We start from the raw sequence: 24,134 nt of genomic DNA on the forward strand, positions 1-24,134 counted from the left end.
CTACACACCTACATACATACACACCTACACACCTACATACATATACAGCTACACACATACACACCTTCATCCATATACAGCTACACACCTACACACCTATACTGCTACACACCTACATACCTTCACATCTACACACCTACACACCTATACAGCTACAAACCTACACACCTATACAGCTACACACCTACATACATATACAGCTACACACCTACATACCTATACAGCTACACACCTACATAAATATACACCTACACACCTACACACCTACATACCTACACACCTACACAACTACATACATATACAGCTACACTTACACACCTTCATCCATATACAGCTACACACCTACACACCTACATACATATACACCTACACACTTATACACCTACACACCTACACATCAGTGAAGGCCTCACTCTTCGCTTACACAGTGGTTACATTTTAATTGACACCATCACAATTTTCAAACCTTATATTTTGACAAATTAGCACCGTTAAGTGGGTAGGCTTCGGAGATAAAAAACGAGGGGGAAAATTCTTAAATAATGAGCCTTTTTTTATTTATTTGTTAATGTATAAGTTAAGGGTGCCTAAGGGAAAATATTTGCATGACTCATGGTCTCTTTCTGAAAATATGGTTGCCAAGGAAACAGCGGCCATCTTGGAAAAATAACCTTTTGTGGAGTTCTAAAATTTCTTCTACTAACACACACACACACACACACACACACATATATATATATATATATATATATATATATATATATATATATATATATATATATATATATATATATATATATATATATTCATTGACCCTTCTTTTTCTAACACTAATAGAGTCAGCTGGCTAGTTTTTTTAAACAGAAAAACAGCTAACAATATTATTTCAAATTTTATAAAACAAAGTTATGGTGAAATGCCGTTAAATTTTGAATTGTTTTTAAAGATTTTTTGCCATACCAATTTTTGAAAATTAAAAAAAATATTTCTAATAAAACCTATTGGTTAAGAACTTGGAATTTTCTGGTGCCTACCCCCTTAAGTATATTCACTAAAGATCTGACTGTTTTACGTAGTGACAACGTTAGGTATTCACTAAAAATTGATTTATTCACCAAAAAACTACCTGAAGATTTGAACACAGGACGTACAGACTCAGGGTGGTAGGCAAACAAGACTGGTGTTACTGGACCATACCATTCAAAATGGCAGTAGCAGTTTTTCTTCACTCTCTCCAACAAATATTCCAAGCCCTCTTCGTTTATTCCTGGGAACTGTGAGGCAAAGAAATACCAAGAAGAGAAGATTCAATAACTATAAGAGAACTAATATCATTATCAGATTTAATGAAATATATTCGAAAGTTTGTTGAAACATTAGCATTGTTATGTTAATTTAATGTTTAATTGACCTAGATTTCATTTCGTTTAATAATAATAATAATAATAAACAAAAAACAAAAACAAAAACAAAAACAAAACAAAACAAAAACCACAAAAAACAAACAAGCAAACAAAACATTGACTGATTGAATTTCACCACCCTAGTGACGAATAGATTTTAAGATTTGTCTTTTGTCACATATAGCAGGTTTAGATTAGAAAAACAATGGCTTCTATTACGTTCACTACCTTAAATATTACATTTACGATTGAAGAAGAAGAAGCAAAATAGAAAGTTATATTTATATGATTATTTAAAATACATAACACACACATTTAAATTTTCTACATAACAAGAACACAATAAAGTTTTTACATCGTTATTACCCGTTTGGCATCCCTCTAAGGGGTCAGCGCCCGAGGCAGACGCCCCCAACCGCCCCCCATCACCCTAGCTACGCCTTTGAACAAGACCGTCTTTAGTCAACTTACGTCGTGTAGTGTCCCAGTGATCCACCGAAACTTGGTAGAAATTGGAAACTTCGCGAAGGTTTTGTTGTATTCTATTAATGCTTTCCTTTTCTTGATGAACACATAAAACAACACAGCAGCCAACAAAAAGTAGAAAATAAACATGTTTGTTTGCTTTGAATAGAATATTAACAACGTTTAGTGTTGGTTCTTAATGCTAAAACTATTTTGTTTGAAAGTTGTCCGTCAATAGTGATTATAGTTGTCCCACAATTAACTCATGTATAAAGAAATCTATTGTAACAATACTTGTATTCCCACGGCTAGCTCATATATCAAAACATCAATTGTAGCAACACTTATAGTCACACAGCTAGGTCATGTATCAAGAAATCTATTGTAACAACACTACAAACTGCTTTATCCAACTAGCACTGAAATTTGACCACACTAACCATGCTAAACTTCCACTCCAATCAACTCCCGCGTGTTAACTGCACTGCCAACCACAGCCTAGAATCTACAATCTAGACCACGGGTCCCCCAAATTTTATGTGCCGACACCACTTTACAGAAATCCAGCGACACCGACACAATACTAAAAAATACATATAGCATCTAACACCAAATGTAGTAGTGAATATATGTTTTAGTTAACCAACGTAGTTGCCCCCCCCTCCCTCACAGAAAACACTTATCGACCTCCATAGGTGCCTCGTCCCATAGTTTGGGAACCCGTAACCGCACCCTTTAAGCACTACAACTCAATCGTTACCAAAAATCTCGTTCGTTTAAGCAGTACCTAATACGTTTAAAAGAATAAATAAATCAGGTCGTGGTTTTACCGTATACGTTTTGAAGGTGAACTTGGTACGCTATAACTGTAATTTTGTATTTAAGGTTATTTCACAGGCCGGTTCAGACGGTTAAATCTTGCGTTTATAACCATCACAACACAGTTCATATAGGCGTCATAGTGCGAGTTATATACGCTGGTCTTAGTACAGGTTTTAAGTAAATGGGTCATCGTACGCGGAATTTAAGATGTTCAAATCAAAGCATAATTTATGTAAGTGGGTCACGGTATGGGTAACTAAAACTGACAATTTCAAATCGTTTACACGGTTCATAGTATGGGTAACTTAAACAGGCAATATCACATTGTATATAAGTGGGTCATGGTATGGGTAATTTAAACTGGCCATATCACATCATAATTACGTAAAAGGGTCATAGTATAGGTAACTTAAACAGGCAATATTACATTCTATTTAAGTTGGTCAAGGTACATTACATGCGCCATGCAAATTAAGAACTTAGTTTATAAACTGAGACACATACACCATCACACACACAAAAAAAATCACGATCAAAAAACCATACTCAATTTTTTATTGCGCGTACGCTTAAAAAAAACCTGTAGGCTACTCATAAGTGTGGACTAAAATTTTGTCACAAATTCCTAACTAAAACAGCCATCTGTGTAAAACTAAGGACAGATCACCTGTGAGGCTTAGCCACAGCTTGATAAAAAAAAAATTACTTATTAAATAAAAAATGCTTCATAATAGTTTTAAATTTAAATACAATAAAATAAAATAAATAAAAACAATTGTTCGAGAGTACTATGTGCGGTCTAAGGAAAGTAACCCTGTAGTTATGACTGCAATATGTTCGAGAGCTATTGTAAATGTTATGTTTTACATCCGAAAAACAAAAACAAACATCCCATTTGAGGGGTTACTAACATTTTACTCTATTGTGACACGTTGTACATTTTTGTACACATATCATAATTTGCATAATATTTGACCGATGGAAATGGAACTTGGTATACGATATCATTTTCCATAAATGGGATAATTTATTGAATAAAAGTCCTAAGGCCATGACGAAAGTGGATAATGCATTTTCAAAAATAAAAATAAAAAGTTCTAATTTAAAATTTTCTTTTCACATTTTATGACAATACAAAAATAAATGCTGCATTAAATATATCACTCAAAACCATCTTAGTACGTGTTCATAAAAACAGATTAATAAATTCTGCATCTTTTACGATGCGATGTATATAAAATAAAAACTGACATTGTTTTTATACTTCCTTTATGAAATAGGACGAGAGAGCGAGACGACAGTCTGGTTTGAACTGATAATTGTCAAGAGCTTTTGTGAAAGCATACGATTTTAATCATCTTTGAGTGTTGTCTTACAAGTTGTTTTTAGTGGTATTTTTATCTCACAGTGTCCATGTTCAGTAAGGGTTTGACGAGAAGCCAATCTTACAATTGATAGAATGTATGTGAATGGAGCTAATACTAACATCATGTATGCAGTCACAGTCAAATCTTTACTCAATTTTCTACTTTAGCTTAAGTTTTATTATATCCTAACTCTTTTTAAAACATAACTAAAATACCTTTTTTCATATATTTAAAAAAAATGTAGAATAAAAAACCCTAATAGTTGGGTGACAAAAGGGTTGTCGTTTTGCACGGCCCGGTTGCTAAATAAAAAAAGTCTCAAGTTTTATTCCCAGTGCATGTAAGGCTTGGTAGCTAGAAAAAAAACCCTACTAAATCAAACAAATGCTGCTTTGTTTTTGATAGACAAAGGCTATGGAATCAAATCCAGAAAGAAAAAAGGCTCAAGTTGAGCAAAGGGGCCATATACAGCATAACATAACATATTTCAACTCTAGTTACAGGCAAATAACCCCTCAAGCTACCCCACCGAAAAAGAAAACTGCCCTTTTACTTATTTTAAAAAAATGATTTTACGCCAACCAAAAGTTGTGAAACTTTAGGTATGGCAAGTCCGTCAAAATTAAATTAAATACAGAAGCTATGTCATTCTTAAGTATGTCTTCTGTCTTATTTAAATAATAATTCTGAGAAGCCAATTATTTTTAATTTACTTAGTACAAAACAATTTTAAAATAAACTTCATTGGCAGCTTTTTTAAGACTATTTAAAGAATACCAATAATTCATGGACGTGTTTGAACCTTTGACTATCTTTAATATACAGCCAATGTAGTTTAGTGTTTTTCCCCTCTACGCACCAGTGTTTGTTAGTTCAAGTAGAACAAAAATACCCAATGGAAAATTAAACACCACGAAGACAACATTACCATTAGTTATTTGACCATATTGGGTTTATAATCTCTTCTGCTGTCTTCATTTATCGCTCGCTTACACAGAGGTGTTAATATTTACAAAATAGATACCATGAGCAATTACTAATTTTTTTTTAAACTATCAACAGAACCAGTGCAACTTAAAAAGAACATACTGTCTTTGCATGGGCGCTGAATGGGGTTTTGTGTGTGTTAAAACTTCAAAGAAAGCATAATATATAACAGCGATGTTTAACTTGTGGACTTCTACATTATTCAAAATCGCATTCCCCAACTCTGCTTGAGTCCAAAAGTATAGTTAGAAACTTGCCCCCCCCCCTACCTCGTTCCACGTTATAAATGCACATCGCCTAAGAAAAGTTTCAATGTTCACATAAATGATGGTATCTTTGTTGAGAGAGTGAAACGCCAGTCTGAACGGAACTGATAATTGTCTACAACTAACGTGAAATCTTGTGATTTCAATTAGCTACGTGGGTTGTCTTAATTTGTTTTCTGAGTGGCTTGTGTATCAGACATAGCTCATTTTCAATAGCTCTGAAGCTTTTATTGAATCTAGGTTGGATTATGCTTCTGTAGTGTTGAGCGGCAGCTTTATAACTAAACAGCGACCTCTACTATCATTACAAAAAAAACTGGTTACTGGCTTGTCTAGTAGTCTGGATTCTTTTATTACAACTAATATACTCCCATTAAATAAAAAGATTAAAAGATAATATATACTAAAGCCAACTCTGATGGGTACCTAACTCACGTTAGGGAAAGTAAAGGCGGCTGGGCATAGTGCTGACCACACTATCTCTTCATATGCCGAGGTCACAGAAACAAGTGAACTCTACTTCACTTGCCCCATAGACCGTCAGGTTTGAAAGGGAAACTTTACTTATATACTAAAGCAGGAGAGAATCTGCACTATGTGTAGAGCTGTACAATACGTAATTAGGTAGAGAACAATTTTCTTTTTTAAACAAACTGTTAATCACAAATTAATTTAAAGACGTTAATTAATTTATAGATATATTCATTGGTAGTTTAACCACATTAATTATAAAAGTTCAGAACAATGACTTTATAGTGAGTCACATGATTTATTTACTTTTTATAACAATAATGGCGGCTTTCATACAAGATTTTTTTGCCCATTCAAAAGTATAACGCATTATATAGCTAATTTTCTGTCGGCTATAACTTTGACGATACGTCCGTTTGCTATTATTATTAAGGTCCAACACTATTTACAAATTTTCAACAGTTCTTTTTTTTAGTATACAATAAATTAAAAATTTATAATAAATTAAAAAATTATAGATCTAGAAAAAAAGTAAAATATATCAGTAGTTACGTCCTTGATTCTGCGAGGCTAGAGATGTTAGTGCATTCGGCTCCCATGCTGGTGCCAGGGGTTCAAGACACATCATGTCAGTGATAGATTTTTTTTCTTCAAATTTTTATTTTAAAATTATTTTTTAGATGTGAATGATAAAGTTGCCTATCGGAACTTGGCGTAATACAGGGTAGGCGAAGTAGAGTTCACTTGTTTATGTGTCCTTAGCATATGAAGGGACAGTGTGGTCATAGCCGTGCTCGGCCAGAATATTTTTTTTTAAACGATAAAAACATGCTGTCTGAGACTTGGGCGGACACTGGGCAGGTGAAGTAGAGTAGAGTAGGTGTATAGTTCCCCTGTGACGTCAGCATATGAAGAGATAGCGTGGTCAGACTCATGCTCAGCTGAAATCTGTGTTTTCAAAGTTGGGGGGACACTGGGCAGGTGAAATAGAGTTGACCTGTTTTTGTGACATCAGCATATAAAGAGATTGTGTTTTCAGACCAATGCTCAGCCGAAATTAGTGTTTTTAAAAGACAAACGCGTCTGAGGTGTGACGTCTTTTTAAATTGGGGTCTGGTTTTTTGTGACGATAAGTGACAGACGTGATGTTTTTTATGGATGACCCCCCCCCACTCAACGTTATCTAAGGGATGATGGGTAGTCTAGTATCCCTTAAATCATGGAATGTTTGCATCAGTGTTCATGCGCGCTCACACATATGCATCAATTACAAGTGTGCACTTATAAAGATCGACTGTTTGTTTTATAAATAGCCTCTCCTGTCTCCGGTCTTCGTTTATCTTGTCTAAACAATGACGGCTGAGCGGGAAGGGGTTTTAGCCTTTAAAAATGTTTGATAGGAAATAGATCAATTACATTTAAATACTTTAAACACGTTTTTAAAGCTTCAGTTGTATATTTTTCTGCATTGTTATTTATTGTACATCGTGTGCATTGCTGGGAACATTATTTCTCAATCATAGGATGCTATATAATATTTACTGTTAAATAAATATAAACTAGTTTATATTTATGTTATTTGAAGTGAAAATGAAATTAAGTTATTTATATTTGTTGCACATGTTAACTGAATTATTAGCTGCCTCTGCCATTTATGGATGTAATAAAAAACTTATATTAGATAAAAACAATAAAATTATATTTCAAGGTTCTAAAACAATGAGGTCATGGCAAAATACCAAGTATGAAAATAAGGATATCACTTGCCCAGATAATTGCTCGTGTTTAAATAATGATGAAGATATTGTTTGCCCGTGTCTTAGTACGTTACCGCAACTCAATACAAAAGTCAAAACATTACAACTAGATGGTTGCAGTTCGCTATCTTTATCTTGTGACGTCTTCTCTAGCCTTGGGAATCTAGAGAAGCTCGTTCTCGATTGTTTTAATGGAATTAACATATGCGAAACATATTTTCAAGCTCAAAGTGATTCATTACGTTACTTTGCAATAAGAAATAGTAAAACCCTAGAACTTCCACTAACATTCTTTAAGAATCTTCATAACCTACAAGAACTTAGGCTTGAATACAATGAGCTATCAATTCTTCCAGGGTATATTTTCAATGGTTTACTCAACTTGCAGAATTTACATATTAGTGATTACTGCTTTCCAAACGTTTCCGATGATGCTTTCAGAGGCCTTGAAATGTTAACATATTTAAGATTTTCTTTTGATCCATATGAAAAAACACAAGATCAGTACATAGATGCTAATACAAAAAGTTTAAAACTTAGTAAAAACAAAGGTAAAGTACATTTGTCAGTTTTTTTGCTTAATCCCAACTTTAAACACATTTTAACTGGAGGTAATACCCATACATGAACACGTTTGTCATATGTATGTATATGTTACGCAAGCTATACTTATATAGATGCAAATATCTATTTATATGTAGGCTATGACAATGTATATAATACTATAACTTTTTATTTAAATACCTTTTCAGCAAGTCCTGAATGCGATTATATTTGGCCATCAACGTGTTATCCAGACAAAGCATTTGGAGCTTTAACAAATTTACAAAATATACATTTGGCTGGGACTAACTGCAAACCTGGCACAGGATTTCAAAAGTTAAAAAAACTTCGCAGTTTAGAACTGAATCATTTCTTCTGTCTTATAACCAATCTGAGTGATTTCTATTTTGAAAATATAAAAACGCACTTTAATTTAAAAATCAATCTACGATACTGTCCGATTACTTATATATCAAACAACTCTCTTATAATGGAATCCAACTTGTCACATCTCGATCTAAGTGAAACGAAACTTTCTCTCAGGCAAGTTCTGAACGTAGCAAAAGTGTTTCGTAAATTCAGCATCTCAAATCTTATTCTTAGAGTCATGAAAATTGATCCAATTGTTCCAGATTATGAGTTGTTTGATGTCCTTGACGCGCTTGTTAAAACGACAATCCAATTCTTAGATGTGTCGTATAACAGAGTTAAAAGCAACAAAAGGGAGTTGTTAAATTTTCCATTAAATTTGACAGATCTTAATTTAAGCGGAAACTGTATTGATATTGGCGCGTTATTTTTGCAACTACGGCACACAGAAAAAAATGCATTAAAATACCTAGATTTAAGTTACCAGAACAGTATATTATGTACCGAGAAAGGAAAAAAAACTTTAAAAAGGTAAGATCCATTTTTACAAGCTTTTATTTAACTCAGTTCTTCGACAGTCTGTCGTTAGTCTGTCTAGATCGAAACGCCCAAGCGAAATTGCAGGCACTTCTAACTGACAGATACAGTTCGTTGTTGGTAAATGGATCAAGACATAAAGACAATGCAACATGTCGTTAAACCTGATTTAACTGGTTGACTAATGTTTTTTTTATAAATTAATTAAAATTGTGTCCAAATTAGTAGGCTCATGAAACTATTCATCATTTCCTATAATTCCAGTTTTAGCTTTAACTCTTTTTAAAGCTGCATTTTGCAATTTTTTTGCATTTTGCATTACTTACTTCGTATTGAAGTATATAAAGAGAAGATAGATAAAGATCGTCAGCATTGCCCTATAACGGGTACCGATGTCTAGTCAAAATATGCAAAATCGATCTATTAGAAAAGAATGTAAGTGTTGTCGAGCAAAAACAGCACTCCGTATAACATCTAGAAAAAAATAGAACGACGTATAACTTATTCGGCAATTTTCCGAGTTAACAGAAGCTAATTTTTTTTACAACTGAAGAATTTCATTTTTCTGAAGATATTAAAGCCATTTATTTTGGATTTATTACACATAAATACAAAAATTGTGAAACGGTATCTTTCTACAGGCTTACTAGATCACACACAAATTATTGGATACGAATTTTAGCTAAAAAGCAGGTTGTAAAAACATGAGTGTGAGGGTGGGGGTTTTGTGATATTCAACCAGTTGTGAGGGTGGGGGTGAATGAAAATCTCCAGTCAGTTGTGAGGGTGGGGAAAAGCAGCACCACCAAATGTGAGGGTGGGGGTTAATGAAGATGAAGAGAAAATCCAACACACATACACAAGTCCGATCCAAGAGATAATGTTCATTATTAAAACTTACACAATCAACTTCCTACCTAACTAACCTATACTGTACTACTACTACTTCTATCTAACTGTTCCCTCCCTTGACCATCCCTATTGCTATCTTCCTATCACTTTCTACATGTCTGTGGCCGTTCCCTACTATTGCCTATCACCAACTGCCTACACAACCTACATTTTTCCTAACGACCCTAACCGATACCTAACACCAACTACCCGATCGAACTACAGCCCCACGCTTCTGTGGTCAGCTGACCGTCCCATGTGACCGGTCAGCTGTAATTTCATTGGTCTCTCTAACCAACTAGCTGTAGTCTGTTTCTACCATATTATATTGAACCAGCGTCATCACAATTAGTTAGTTTGTGATTTCATACTTTTTAATCAGCGTTTAGAAAATGTAAACAGTTCACAACCTCAATGCAGTTCAAATTGAATAAATTAACCAGAGACACATTTAAACCTAAAATACAAATACACTTGCCTTTACCGAACACAGAGAAAATGACCCACAAGTAGACAATGGACAAAATGTTTCCATTGAACACGAGCTGAGCAGTCATACAAAAATTCCGTAGAAACAGTGAGGGGGCTGTAAATGCTGTACCTATGACACTGACATAGGTGTGACAACTGCTGTTGGCTGTACAAGTCACGTGACAACCGTATCTAGGTACTTCTCCAATCAATACTGAAGGCGGGTAATTCGCAAACATTTTACAGGTTGGAGACAGGACAAACTACACTAGCTTGAGTGACTCCCGGCCAACAACTCCTTGGACATAAACCCCCGACATTAAAAATACTACACGACCCGACTATCTGTTGTACAAAGATATGTCTTTCATTTTATATTAAAAATATTATAAAATAAAACGACTTTTCTACTCAGGTGCACAGTCAATAGGAAATATCTTCTAACTGTCTTTGATCAACTTTTTTTTGGTCAATGTAATCTACTGTTGGTTTGGGACTAAATATTCGTGTAACATGATACTAAATATCACAGAGGTCTATTTTAGCACGACTCTAAGGGGAATGCTTTAAACAGTTAATATCTATTTCACGTTATACCACGAGAAAATAATAAAAGATTAATAATAAAGAAAATAATAAAAGTTATTCCAATGCATAATGTAATTTAGTTTTAAAAAGATGCTCATTGTACCATATTCATTCAAAGAATGAGTTAACATTATTATGTCTATCATACTAGCTATCGGTAAATTATAGGTTTATATTTCTTAAATGTTATACTTGTGTGTGAAAAATATTTTATAAAATAGTTATTAGTCAAAACGCAATGCGCTTTACTACTTGTTAAACGATATTAACGATAAAGCAAAGAAATAACTCAAGAGCTAAAACCCCGGTACATTTAATATAAAATTGGCTACCAATACCTATTAGAAAAATTAAAATCCAAAAATACACATTATTAGTCAACTAAACATATTAAATAAACACACTGATTATGCGACTTATGCGGTTCCGTTAAAAACCGGCTATTCAGTAGTATTTTGAGGTTTATTAAACTATTACTATTTTCGGAAAAAAAGAGAATTGTATATCTTCCATAGCTTACGTCTTGATAAGTCGATATGTACATCAAAATAAATTTAAATGAAATATTTCATTTCTTCATATTCAAAAAATTGTTTCTTCCTATCCTAAAATTGGAATATTTGGGAAGCGAATCTGAATATTGAAAATATTGAAGATAAAGTCATTAGTTTTATGTTTATTCTTTATATTAGATTTTTAATTATATTTTATACTTCAATTAATGACGCCATTAGTGTTGTGTATTTTCCGTAGTATTAGAAGTTTTATTAAGAAAACATTTTTTCAAATAAAAATGTCCCTATTCCTTTCAAGTGACGTAATTCTAATTGCCATTCATTGTTTTTATGCTACTAATATGTTCTCTACAGCGTTCATGTCACAACCATTAACACTTTTCCGGTTGCATAATTAAAACTGTGTTTACACATTCTTTCTTTTAATAAAATTTAGTTTATACATTTAGTAAATCTAACATTATTTTGAACCAAAAGGCAAAAGGCCGTATCATTAAGTTATCCATATATCGCTAAAGATACTGGTCTCATTGCCTTGGAAAATATGTTGCGAACATATATATATATATATATATATATATATATATATATATATATATATATATTCAAAAAGGTTAAAAGAAACTACGAAAAGTGCTGGATTGATATATCCCAATTTTGAAAATGATGGAGTTTCTGAATTAGAGATTTTGGATTTGTCTTTCAATGATTTTGACTTTGACATTAACATATTACACACTGCTAGGAAGCTTCGGATTTTAAATATTTCATACAATAACGAGTTTCAAGCCACACACCATCTTCAAGACCTGATAGTTACACTGAGGCATTTAGAAGAACTGCAAGTGTCAGGTTTGCGCATAGATAGTATTGACCCTAGCTTGTTTCAGTTTCCTTTGAAACTAAAAAAACTAAAAAAAATTAATATGAGCTACAATCTTATTCGATCGTTTAATCCAGACGTTTTAATGCATCTCAATTTAACCTATCTTGATTTGTCTCATAATCGATTGAGGTCTTTAACAGATGAAATGTGCAGTGAGTTGCTCAGGTTAAAGTCAGCGAACTCGGAGTTTTCCGTTGACTTAAGGGGAAATGTATTTTCATTTGTATGCTCAAACCTTCACACTTTACAATTGCTAGCTGAAAGTCCTCATTTATTTGTTGAGACGGACGAAATTTTGTTTGAAACAGAAACAAATATTGAATTTAATTACACTCAAATGACCAAGAAACTGTCAAGATTTAAATATAACTGTGTGATCAAAGAAAACTTCAGCTTTGTGTTGACGACATTTTTCATCCATCTCCTGTGTTTGCTTGTTCTGGCCGTGTTTTTCCATTACCGCTGGAAGCTGAGGTACCTCTACTTCATTGGTCAACGGCGGCTGCACATTGGTGGACGTTTGGTCAACTACAACCCACAGGTTGATGTTTTCATTACATATGATGAGGTATGAAGCATTTTCATAAATGTAAATATGTTTTTAAAAAAATAATAAACCGGGAGTGATCTCCCCTAAACTTTCTCGAATATTCTTATATAACAGTACGGGGGATGACAACTCGGTATACAGATATAATTTTTAATGCATTTTTACAGTCTCGTATATACGAAATAGAGAAAGTCTTGTAATCATGCAAACAAAATAATAATCGAGATTTTTGCAGCTCATTGAGAAAAAACAACAACATATTTTTGCAATCTTGTCCGTATGTCTCTGTGTGTGTATGTGTGTGTGTATGTCTGTGTATTTGTATCAATTTTGAGCGATTTCCGATAGCCTAAAGTGGAACTTTTTCTACTTTCAATTATTTAAAAGCCTTCAACTTGAGAACTGTTTCAGATAAACAAAATTTCACATGTAAGTAAAATATCAAATTTTCTTCCTTCTATCAAATTTGGAGTAATTTACGTAGACCGGAAGTAGTAATTTACCCTATTTTCGATTTCTCAAAAACCGCATGTGAATTTAAAAAGCACTAATAATATTCCGCACTATTATGCAAATTTTGTTTGGCGTTCACTTGGTGTGCAATTCTTTTTTCTTCAGGATTTTATTCTAATTTAAAATTTTAAGTAATTAAAAAAGGATTAAAAATCATATCTGTATCCCTAGTTTCCATCTCTTGTGTTATCTAATACCACTAAAGCTCAACTTTGTTTATATGTTTGAATATTTATTTGTTTGTCTGATTTCTTACTGTAAGGAAACTACTGTATATGGGGGTCTGTAAAATAGTATGTAGGTAGAGAATAATTTTTGATTGCAGACAGACTGTTAATCACACATTTTTTTAAAGACATTAATTAATTTATTGATTTATTCATAGGTAGATTAATCACATGTGTTTTATAGTTTTAGAACAATGGCTTAACTTTGACTGAATAGTGATGTTTGATAACTCATTTTTTTTGTTTGTTTGTTTTTCTGATTTGTTATTGGGGAGAATCTTCATTATGTGTAGAGCTGTGAAATGGTATTTTGAGTGGTAAATATTGCTCCTTCTTAAAGACACTGTTAATTACTAAATAATTTAAAGCCGTTAATTAATTTATTGATATAGTCATTGGTAGATTAACCACATTGTATATAAAAGCTTAGAACAATGACTGTAGTAATAGTTAAAGATATATTTTCGTTTTACAACAATGTTTTCAATTATTTTTCCTAAGGCCTACATGTGAATGATAAGGTTGACTATCAGGACCTCGCGGGGCACAGGGCAGGTGAAGAACAGTTCACCTGTTTGTTTGTCCTAAGCATATGAAGGGATAGTGTGGTCAGAGACATGCTCGGCTGGAATAGGTTTTTTAAACGATAAAAACATGTTGTCTGAGACTTGGCGGGTCACTGGGCAGGTGAAGTAGAGTTGAGTAGGTCACCTGTGACGTCAGTATATGAAGGGATAGTCCGAAATCGTTGTTTTCGGTGTTTTTAAAAGATAAAAAACATATGTTGGAATGTGGGGTCTGTTTTTTTGTGACGATAAGTGACAATGCAGTAGCGTAGCGAGGAGGGTGGAGCGGGGGGACGGACGGGACGTTTCCCCGGGCGCCGACCTTAGGGGGCGCCAAAATGGGTTGGAAAAATAAATTGAAAGGTTGAGGGGGGTGCAAATCGAAAGTTTGAGGTGGGGGGGGGGGGGGTGCAAATCGAAATCTTGAGATGGGGGGGGTGGTGCATATCGAAAGTTTGAGGGGGGTGCATATCAAAATCTTGCCGGGAGGGGGGCGGGGGGGGGGGGGGGTTCAAATCGAGGAGTTTGTCCCCGGGCGCAGAAAAGGGTCGCTACGCCACTGAGTGACAGACGTGATGTTTTTTGATGGATGACCCCCGAGACCCACAGTTATCCAACGGGTGACGGGTAGTCTAGTATATTTTTATGAATATTCGGAAAAGTTAAGGAGAGATCACACCCGGTTTATTATTCTATAAAATTATAATAATATTTTTGTTGTTGTTGGAATAGTTTAAATGTAAATTATTTGATCTACATTGTATATACTGTATTTTTTTTTAAATTTTCAACAGGGTGAACAAAGAATACGACAGATTCTTAAAAATATTATACTACCATTCCTGAGAGAAAAGAATGTTTCTTACATTTTAGGAGAAGTGGACTTTCCAGGTGGGGACATGGTGTCACACATCAGTGGAGCTATAACTGGCACAAGAAAAACGCTGGTCTTGTTGTCTGAAGATCTTTTCTTGGATCACTACCGAGAGTATGAGATGAACCTGGCCATCATGCGAGAGTTAAACTTACGAGTTCAGGTTATCGTTCCTGTCTTTGTTGAGAGGGTCGACTTAAATACATACCCACCTGAAGTAGAAACTTTTTTAAGGAATCAGCTGTACAGGTGTCTAGTCTACAGAAACAACCAAACTTTCTGGACACTTCTACTACATGCTATTAGGAATGACACATAGATTGTTATTTAGAAGTTATTCAGATAGTTTCATATGTAAAGCTAATATTGACTTTTGCAACATATATTTTAATGAACATTTTTCAGCAACATATATATATATATATATATATATATATATATATATATATATATATATATATATATATATATATATATATATATATATATATAGTGTTACCATTCGAACGCCTTTTTACTTTCTCGTATATACGTAGTATAGAGAAAGTATTGTAATCGTGCAAAAAAAAAAATCGAGATTTATACAAATCTCGACGTTTTACACCTCACTGATACGGAAAAACATAATTTTGCAATCTTGTCCGTATGTCTGTGTGTGTGTGTGTGTCTGTGTGTCTGTCCGTGTGTAAACACGATAACTTGAGTACCGTTACAGGTTGATGAAATTTCATATATAAGTATTATATCAAAATCGTAGATCCGTATAAACTTTTGAGCGATTTCCGACAACCGGAAGTGGTACTTTTTCTACTTTGAATTTTTCAAAAGCCTATAACTTGAGTACTATTTCAGATAGATAAATGAAATTTCACATGTAAGTAAAAGATCTAATTCTCTACCTTCTATATAATTTTGAGTAATGTCCGTTGACCGGAAGTAGTAATTTACGCTACTTCCGATTTCTCAAAAAACTAATGTAAATTTATAAGTACTAATACTATTGCGCACTATTATACACACCTTTATTAGGCGTTCGCTTGGTGCGCAATTGTTTTTTACTGAGATTCTATTCTATTTTTAAAAGTTTCAGTATTTAAAATGGATTAAAAATCATAACTATATCCCCAGTTACCATCCCCTGTTGTTTTATATAAGAATATTCGAGAAAGTTTAGGGGAGATCACTACCGGTTTATTATTTCAAGCTTTTATTTAACTCACTTCGTCAGTCGTCATTCTGTCGTCAGTCTAGTTCGAAACGCAAGAGCGAAATTCGGATACTTCTACTTGACCGATACAGTTAACAGTGGCACGTGGGTCAAGACATGAAGACAATGCAATCTGAAATTAAATTTGACTGCATTGGATGCCTAATTATTTTTTGAATTAATTTATTAAAATTTGGACCGAATTAGTAGGCATGTCTATCAAACCACACCACACGCGTCTTCACGTTCAATAGCTGCGCCATCACGTTCAATAGGCACGCAATGGTTTTTAGTCATGTAACTCTATTGTAAATAAAACATGTAAAGAACTGATTTTTTTAAAAATAAAAAACCTTTTAATAACAAGCTTTTATGTGCTAATGCACTAAAAAGTAGAAAATAAATTATAGACTACTTTTTAAATAACTATACAGAAAAGCGTGGGTCACTTCAGTATCTATTGGATACCTTTACTAATGTCTTTAATTAATTTTTTAGATTTATCACGACAGTAAACTAATAGAGAAGCAAAGAACAGTTTTTTTTATATTTAAGTCCACTTTTACTGATAAGATTAAAACGCTAACCGTTTGTGTTTTTTCACTATTTATAGTATAACAGTTTTGTATTTCCGTTTATATAATTTAAGACCAATATTATTTTATTTTCTCAAAATTTTTCTAGTTAAAAAACATTTTGGTGTTATGTTTTTTTGCAGTTCTCGCTTTGGTTGCATTTAAAATTCATATTGTGTTACATAATTTTGTATCTAATTATAATAAACCGTAAATTACTACGTCCGGTCAACGGTCGGAAATTACTCAAAATTTGACAGACGGCAGAGAATTAGATCTTTTGCTTACATGTGAATTGTCATTTATCTATCTGAAATAGTACTCAAGTTATAACTTTAAAAAAATTGAAATTAGAAAAAGTTCCAATTCTGGTTATTAGAATTTGCTGAAAAGTTGATACTGATCTACAAATTTGATATAATAAATACTTTTATATGAAATTACATCAACCTAGCTTTAACGGTACTCAAGTTATCGTGTTTACAGACACGCACAGACACACACACACACACACACACACACATAAATACGGACAAGATTGCAAAATTTTGTTTTTCCGACTCAGGGAGGTGTAAAAGGTCGAGATTTGCAAAAATCTGGATTTTTTATTTGCAAGGTTACAATATTTTTTCTATACCTTGTGTGCGAGAAAGTAAAAATGGTGCTTAACTATGGTATTATGTTACCGTAGTTTCTTTCTATTTAATTGTTCGTTTTCACGATGATTGATTCGCCAGCTTGTTTTGATGATTTGCCCCTACATTTGTATTACTCCAATATATTGAATTTAAAGGTTATTAGAAGTTACATCTATTCATAAATAGTGAATAGGCCATGACCATAGTCAATAATTCCCGTCTGTTGGAGCAACTTTCAAACTTTACCTTTTGACACCCTGTTGATTAAGCAATATTTTATAAATTTACATGCTTTTTTGAGAAATCGGAAATAGCGTGAATTAGTACTTCCGGTCAACGGAAATTACTCAAAATTATATAGAAGGTAGAGAATTAGATCTTATACTTACATTTGAAATTTCATTTATCTATCTGAAATAGTACTCAAATGATAGGCTTTTAAAAAATTCAAAGTAGAAAAAGTACCACTTCCGGTTATCAGAAATCGCTCAAAAGTTGATCAGGCTCTACGAATTTGATAAAATACTTATGTGTGAAATTTCATCAACCTAGCTGTAACGGTACTCAAGTTATGGTGTTTACACACACACACATACACACACACAGACACACACAGACACACGGACATACGGACAAGATTGCAAAATTATGTTTTTCCGTATATGTGAGGTGTACGATTACAAGACTCTCTATACTTCGTATATACGAGAAAGTAAAAATGAAGTTAAAAAAGTATCAAAATAAAGGAATATGGAAACTTTTCAGATATTTTTGGGTAAAAGCTAAAGTAAACAACTGTTTTGCTACACAGCGGTGTCTGAGCGAGAGAGATAAATCAAATTTAAAGTTCCTAAATCAACAACATTATTACTTAAAAACAGAGCTCATGATTTCAATTAGTAACTAATTAAGCCGTCTGAACATTAAAGATATAATAAATAGAAACACATTCAACAAGGACGACACAATTTTTTATACAACCATCTACAATCGGACACTTAAGATGTTTACCATGTGTTAAATATCTCTCTTTTTCTCAGTAAAGTAGATATACTTGATTTTTATAATCTGACAAAAGCTGGTTTATTTTTTACATCCTCTCTGCATGCGCTTTGTTCATAATACCATTTTTATGAGGGCTCACACATACATACACAAAGACATATATGTTGGACTTAAGTAAATTCAAATTTTAGTAAATTAATCTATGTCAATGAAATTATGAGATAGCGATCGAGTTTTAAAAAGCGAAAATCATAAAAAGTCTAAATTTATATCTGTCATGCCGGTCAAGAGTATATAATAGTTTTATCACATTGTTTTTGTTTACTATAATCATATTACTGATTTTGAATACATTCCTTTTTACATTTTGGCATTCTAAGTATGCCTTATTTGCAAACGAACCAAAAAAGCAATTGTTTTTATTGCAAGCTTTTATTTAACTTGTTTACTCTCTTTGTCTGTCTGTCTATCTATCTATCTGCTTTGTCATGGATCGAAATTATTTCGTTTCTGAAAATTTATTCAAAGTTGATATTCTTTTATTGCTTTTGTTCGTCTGTTTTTGTTGTTTTAAATTGATGCTTTTATTCCATTTACAATCTTACTGTGTTACTTAATCTTCTATAAAGAGTTAAACATGATACTTTTTTTTTACTTGTAATATATATGCAATTATGAACCTTTTTTCTTGCTATTTAATGACTGCGTAACCTTCACGAAACTTCGCTAAATTGCCCCCATTCTCACGTTTCCCTCTCTTTAATGAATGAACCGGTGTGACGTAAATGTTAAAACCAACATGTGGACGTTAACTTGGACCCGACCCCCCAGCGACTATAAAAGTCAATTTTTTACCCCCTTCCTCCCTCCTTGTGGAAGTCGTCAAAATGTATAACTACTAAATTGTAACTATTTAACAGATGCATTATTAGACAGATAAGAAAAAAAATGAAGTCAGCATAGAAGATATAAAAAGAGATACGTTCAGCAGGCGTGTCACGATTCTTGTTACAGCCATCTTAGAGTGGGCACTTAAGTTGTTTGTCATTTGTCAAATCTATCATGTGATCTTCATGCTCGGTAAGGATTTTTTGCATTGTAATGTTTTTAATTTGACAAGTAGTAAATATTTTTTTATATCCTCTCTGCCAGCGTTATTTTCATCAGGAGCAGGTTTTGTAATGAGGCAAACTCGAAAATACAAGATTTGGCGATGTTTGTAACTGGAAGTTGTAAGATAATTTTAAACAGCACCAACGAATATACTTATATGAGAAGAATGGTGTAGAGGTGGTTATAAAATATTGTTTTTCTAGAATAGAAACCAAAAAACATTTTTTTTGCGTAATACTCAATGCGTTATTTGTAAAAACAAAATTATAACTGTTGAACAAGAACATGTAATGTTATGCATATATTAAATAAACTATTAGTATGTTACTACATTATGTCAGGCATGCAGGTTTTGCTTTAAAGGAACTGACAGTTGCATATGTTTGTGTATCATAATATTGTATTTGTTGTTGTAAATCAATTTAAGACAACGAACACAAAGTTTTTTTTTAAACAAACAATGTCAAACAACTAAGAACTCGAAATTACGATAAAAAAATATATAACATTAATTTAGTATGTAATAACTGTATTCTCCGATCTAATTCTTAATGAATAGCCCATCATTAAAATAAATTATGACAGCATTACATAATTAAATAGAACAAAGGCTCAAACAACTTATATCCTATTGTTGACATGGATAAAATTTGTTTTCAAAAATATATTTTGACTTTATAGCGGCCATAAAAATAATAAAAAAATATAAACGTAAGCCTAATAATAATTCAGATAATTAATATTTTTAGTATCAATGTCATAAAAGTTGCAAATGCAGAAAACTAGAAAATAATTTTTTAGAGTTGAAGGCTTCATTTCTATTTACTTTCATCAAGCTTAAGTTATAAGTAAAAATACATTAAAAAATAGCTGCGTTAAATATATCACTCCAAACCCACTAAGCACGTTTTCATAAAAAACATTCACAAATTCTACATCATTGTCAAAGGGAATGTGCCCGTTAAATTGTCATCACCAATGAACGTGTGATATTTAAAGGATCAAAACTGATGTTGTTTTTATACTTCCTTAATGAAACATAACGAGGAAGAGAGACGCCAGTCTGAACGGAACTGATAATTGTCTACAGTCTACAGCGAATGAGAAATCTTAAGATTTCAATAATCTACAAGTGTTGTCTTAAATTATTTTTTAGTGTTATCTCTCTTACACGGTGTCCATGTTTAGTAATGATTGGCGAAAAGCAACTCTTACAATTGATAGTTTAGCGGTGGAGCTAATTATAACATCGCGTATGAAGGCACGCACTAAATTTTCTGCTCTACTCTGAATTTTATTGCATCCTACAGCTTTTTAAAACAATAAAATACTTATTTTTTTGTAATGTAAAAAAAGTAACAATTAGGTATCCCAATGGTGTTGGCGTGGTAGGGCTTGCAAACTCCCGAGTTCAAACACCCGGACAGATGAGTATTGATGGCTGGTGAAAAATCTAAAATCAAACAACCGTTGCCTTGCAGTTTTATTATTGGATGGACAAAGGCTATAGAAGTTTAGCCACAAAGAAAAGTAAGGTAAGTCGAGTAAAGGCGTCATGTGGCGCATAACAGCTTGACACTTAATACTTGATTGTGTTGGAGGCGATCCCGATTAAGAGTGTAGCGAATAAGTGAATTAAGGTGACCAAAATGGCATTAACATTAGCAGTCAAGCGAATAAGTAGACGAACTGAAGCTTTTCCGCCTATCTCTATACATTACATAGTTATTTCACATACGAACAAGGTTATGGAACTACTTTAAACTCGTACCTCGAGTCACCTGTATAGGCTTGCAGGAATGCAACATCATTTATTGTGTAATTGAGGTCCCGACGAACGACTACACAGAAAGTGACGTGGATATATTCTCCTCACTGTTCGTTGCTGTTGGCTTCAGTAACGAAACTACCACGAAATTTGACCAAAAAAAGAAATGCATTTTTTATAAATAAATGTGATATATGATATATGAAATATGATATACGATATACGATATACGATATACAATATACGATATACGATATACGATGTATGATATATGATACACGATACACGATATACGATATACGATAAACGATTTACGATTTACGATATACGATATACGATACACGATACACGATATACGATATACGATATACGATATACGATATACGATATACGATATACGATATACGATATACGATATACGATACACGATATACGATACACGATACACGATACACGATATACGATATACGATATACGATATATGATATATGATATATGATATACGATATACGATACACGATATACGATATATGATATACGATATACGATACACGATATACGATATATGATATATGATATACGATATACGATACACGATATATGATATATGATATATGATATATGATATACGATATATGATATACGATATATGATATATGATATACGATATATGATATACGATATATGTTATATGATATACGATATATGATATACGATATATGATATACGATATATGATATATGATATATGATATACGATATACGATATACGATATATGATATATGATATATGATATATGATATACGATATATGATATATGATATATGATATATGATATATGATATATGATATATGATATATGATATATGATATATGATATATGATATATGATATATGATATATGATATATGATATATGATATATGATATATGATATATGATATATGATATATGATATATGATATATGATATATGATATATGATATATGATATGTGATATGTGATATATGATATATGATATATGATATATGATATATGATATATGATATATGATATATGATATATGATATATGATAGATGATATATGATATATGATATATGATATATGATATATGATATATGATATATGATATATGATATATGATATATGATATATGATATATGATATATGATATATGATATATGATATATGATATATGATATATGATATATGATATATGATATATGATATATGATATATGATATATGATATATGATATATGATATATGATATATGATATATGATATATGATATATGATATATGATATATGATATATGATATATGATATATGATATATGATATATGATATATGATATATGATATATTTTATATGATATATTTTATATGATATATTTTATATGATATATGATATATGATATATGATATATGATATATGATATATGATATATGATATATGATATATGATATATGATGTATGATATATGATATATGATATATGATATATGATATATTATATATGATATATGATATATGATATATGATATATGATATATGATATATGATATATTTTATATGATATATTTTATATGATATATGATATATGATATATGATATATGATATATGATATATGATATATGATATATGATATATGATATATGATATATGATATATGATATATGATATATGATATATGATATATGATATATGATATATGATATATGATATATGATATATGATATATGATATATGATATATGATATATGATATATGATATATGATATATGATATATGATATATGATATATGATATATGATATATGATATATGATATATGATATATGATATATGATATATGATATATGATATATGATTGATATATGATATATGATATATGATATATGATATATGATATATGATATAGACCAGGAATCCGACAGATTGTAAGAAATATTATCCTACCACTCTTGCGAGAGAAGAACATCTCTTACATTTTAGGAGAAGTGGACTTTCCAGATGGGGACATGGTGTCATTCATCAGTGGAGCTATAACTGGCACAAGAAAAACGCTGGTCTTGTTGTCTGAAGATCTTTTCTTGGATCACTACCGAGAGTATGAGCAGTAGCGTAGCGAGGGGGGGGGGGGGGCGGGGGGACACATGTCCCCGGGCGCCGAGCTTAGGGGGCGCCAAAATGGGTTGGAAAAATAAATTGAAAGGTTGAGGGGGGTGCAAATTGAAAGTTTGAGGGGGAGGGGTGCAAATCGAAAGTTTGAGGGGGGGGGGTGCAAATCGAAAAGTTTGTCCCCGGGCGCCGGGAAGGGTCGCTACGCCTCTGAGTATGAGATGAACCTGGCCATCATGCGAGAGTTCAATGTACAATGTCAGGTTATCGTTCCTGTCTTTGTTGAGAGGGTCGACTTGAATACATACCCACCTGAAGTAGAAACTTATTTAAGGAATCAGCTGTACAGGTGTCTGATCTACAGAAATAACCAAAATTTCTGGACACTTCTACTACATGCCATTAGAAATGATAAGTAGTTTGACATTTAAAACCTGCTCATGTTGCGAGGTCGGGTCTCTCCCGGTGCGGGACCTCATGGTGTCATCCTCCCCTCCAGAAAAAACCTGTTATATATATATATATATATATATATATATATATATATATATATATATATATATATATATATATATATATATATATATATATATATATATATATATATATATATATATATATATATATATATATATATA

At 32.3% G+C, this 24,134-nt stretch overlaps 1 protein-coding gene across 1 annotated transcript; it reads left to right on the forward strand.

The window, feature by feature from the left end:
• The first annotated feature begins 7,500 nt into the window (after positions 1–7,500).
• LOC131938506 (toll-like receptor 4) lies at positions 7,501–23,498 on the forward strand. The gene is made up of 7 exons (XM_059296560.1): positions 7,501–7,603; positions 7,895–8,089; positions 8,291–8,476; positions 12,137–12,304; positions 12,596–12,906; positions 14,989–15,212; positions 23,297–23,498. The coding sequence occupies exons 1-7, from the start codon at positions 7,501–7,503 to the stop codon at positions 23,496–23,498; spliced, it is 1,389 nt and encodes a 462-aa protein (XP_059152543.1).
• Positions 23,499–24,134: the final 636 nt, after the last annotated feature.

This window comes from Physella acuta, unplaced genomic scaffold (assembly GCF_028476545.2).
Source record: "Physella acuta isolate Inbredline_101_S28 unplaced genomic scaffold, ASM2847654v3 ptg000246l, whole genome shotgun sequence".
Taxonomy (NCBI): Eukaryota; Metazoa; Mollusca; class Gastropoda; family Physidae; genus Physella; species Physella acuta.

Bases quoted from the DNA above. Each gene is read 5' to 3' on its own strand.
- LOC131938506 (XM_059296560.1), top strand. From the start codon at position 7,501: ATGAGGTCATGGCAAAATACCAAGTATGAAAATAAGGATATCACTTGC. The intron at 8,090-8,290 runs GTAAAGTACATT...ATACCTTTTCAG, and splicing joins AAAACTTAGTAAAAACAAAG to CAAGTCCTGAATGCGATTAT. The intron at 15,213-23,296 runs GTTAAACTTACG...TATATGATATAG, and splicing joins AACCTGGCCATCATGCGAGA to ACCAGGAATCCGACAGATTG.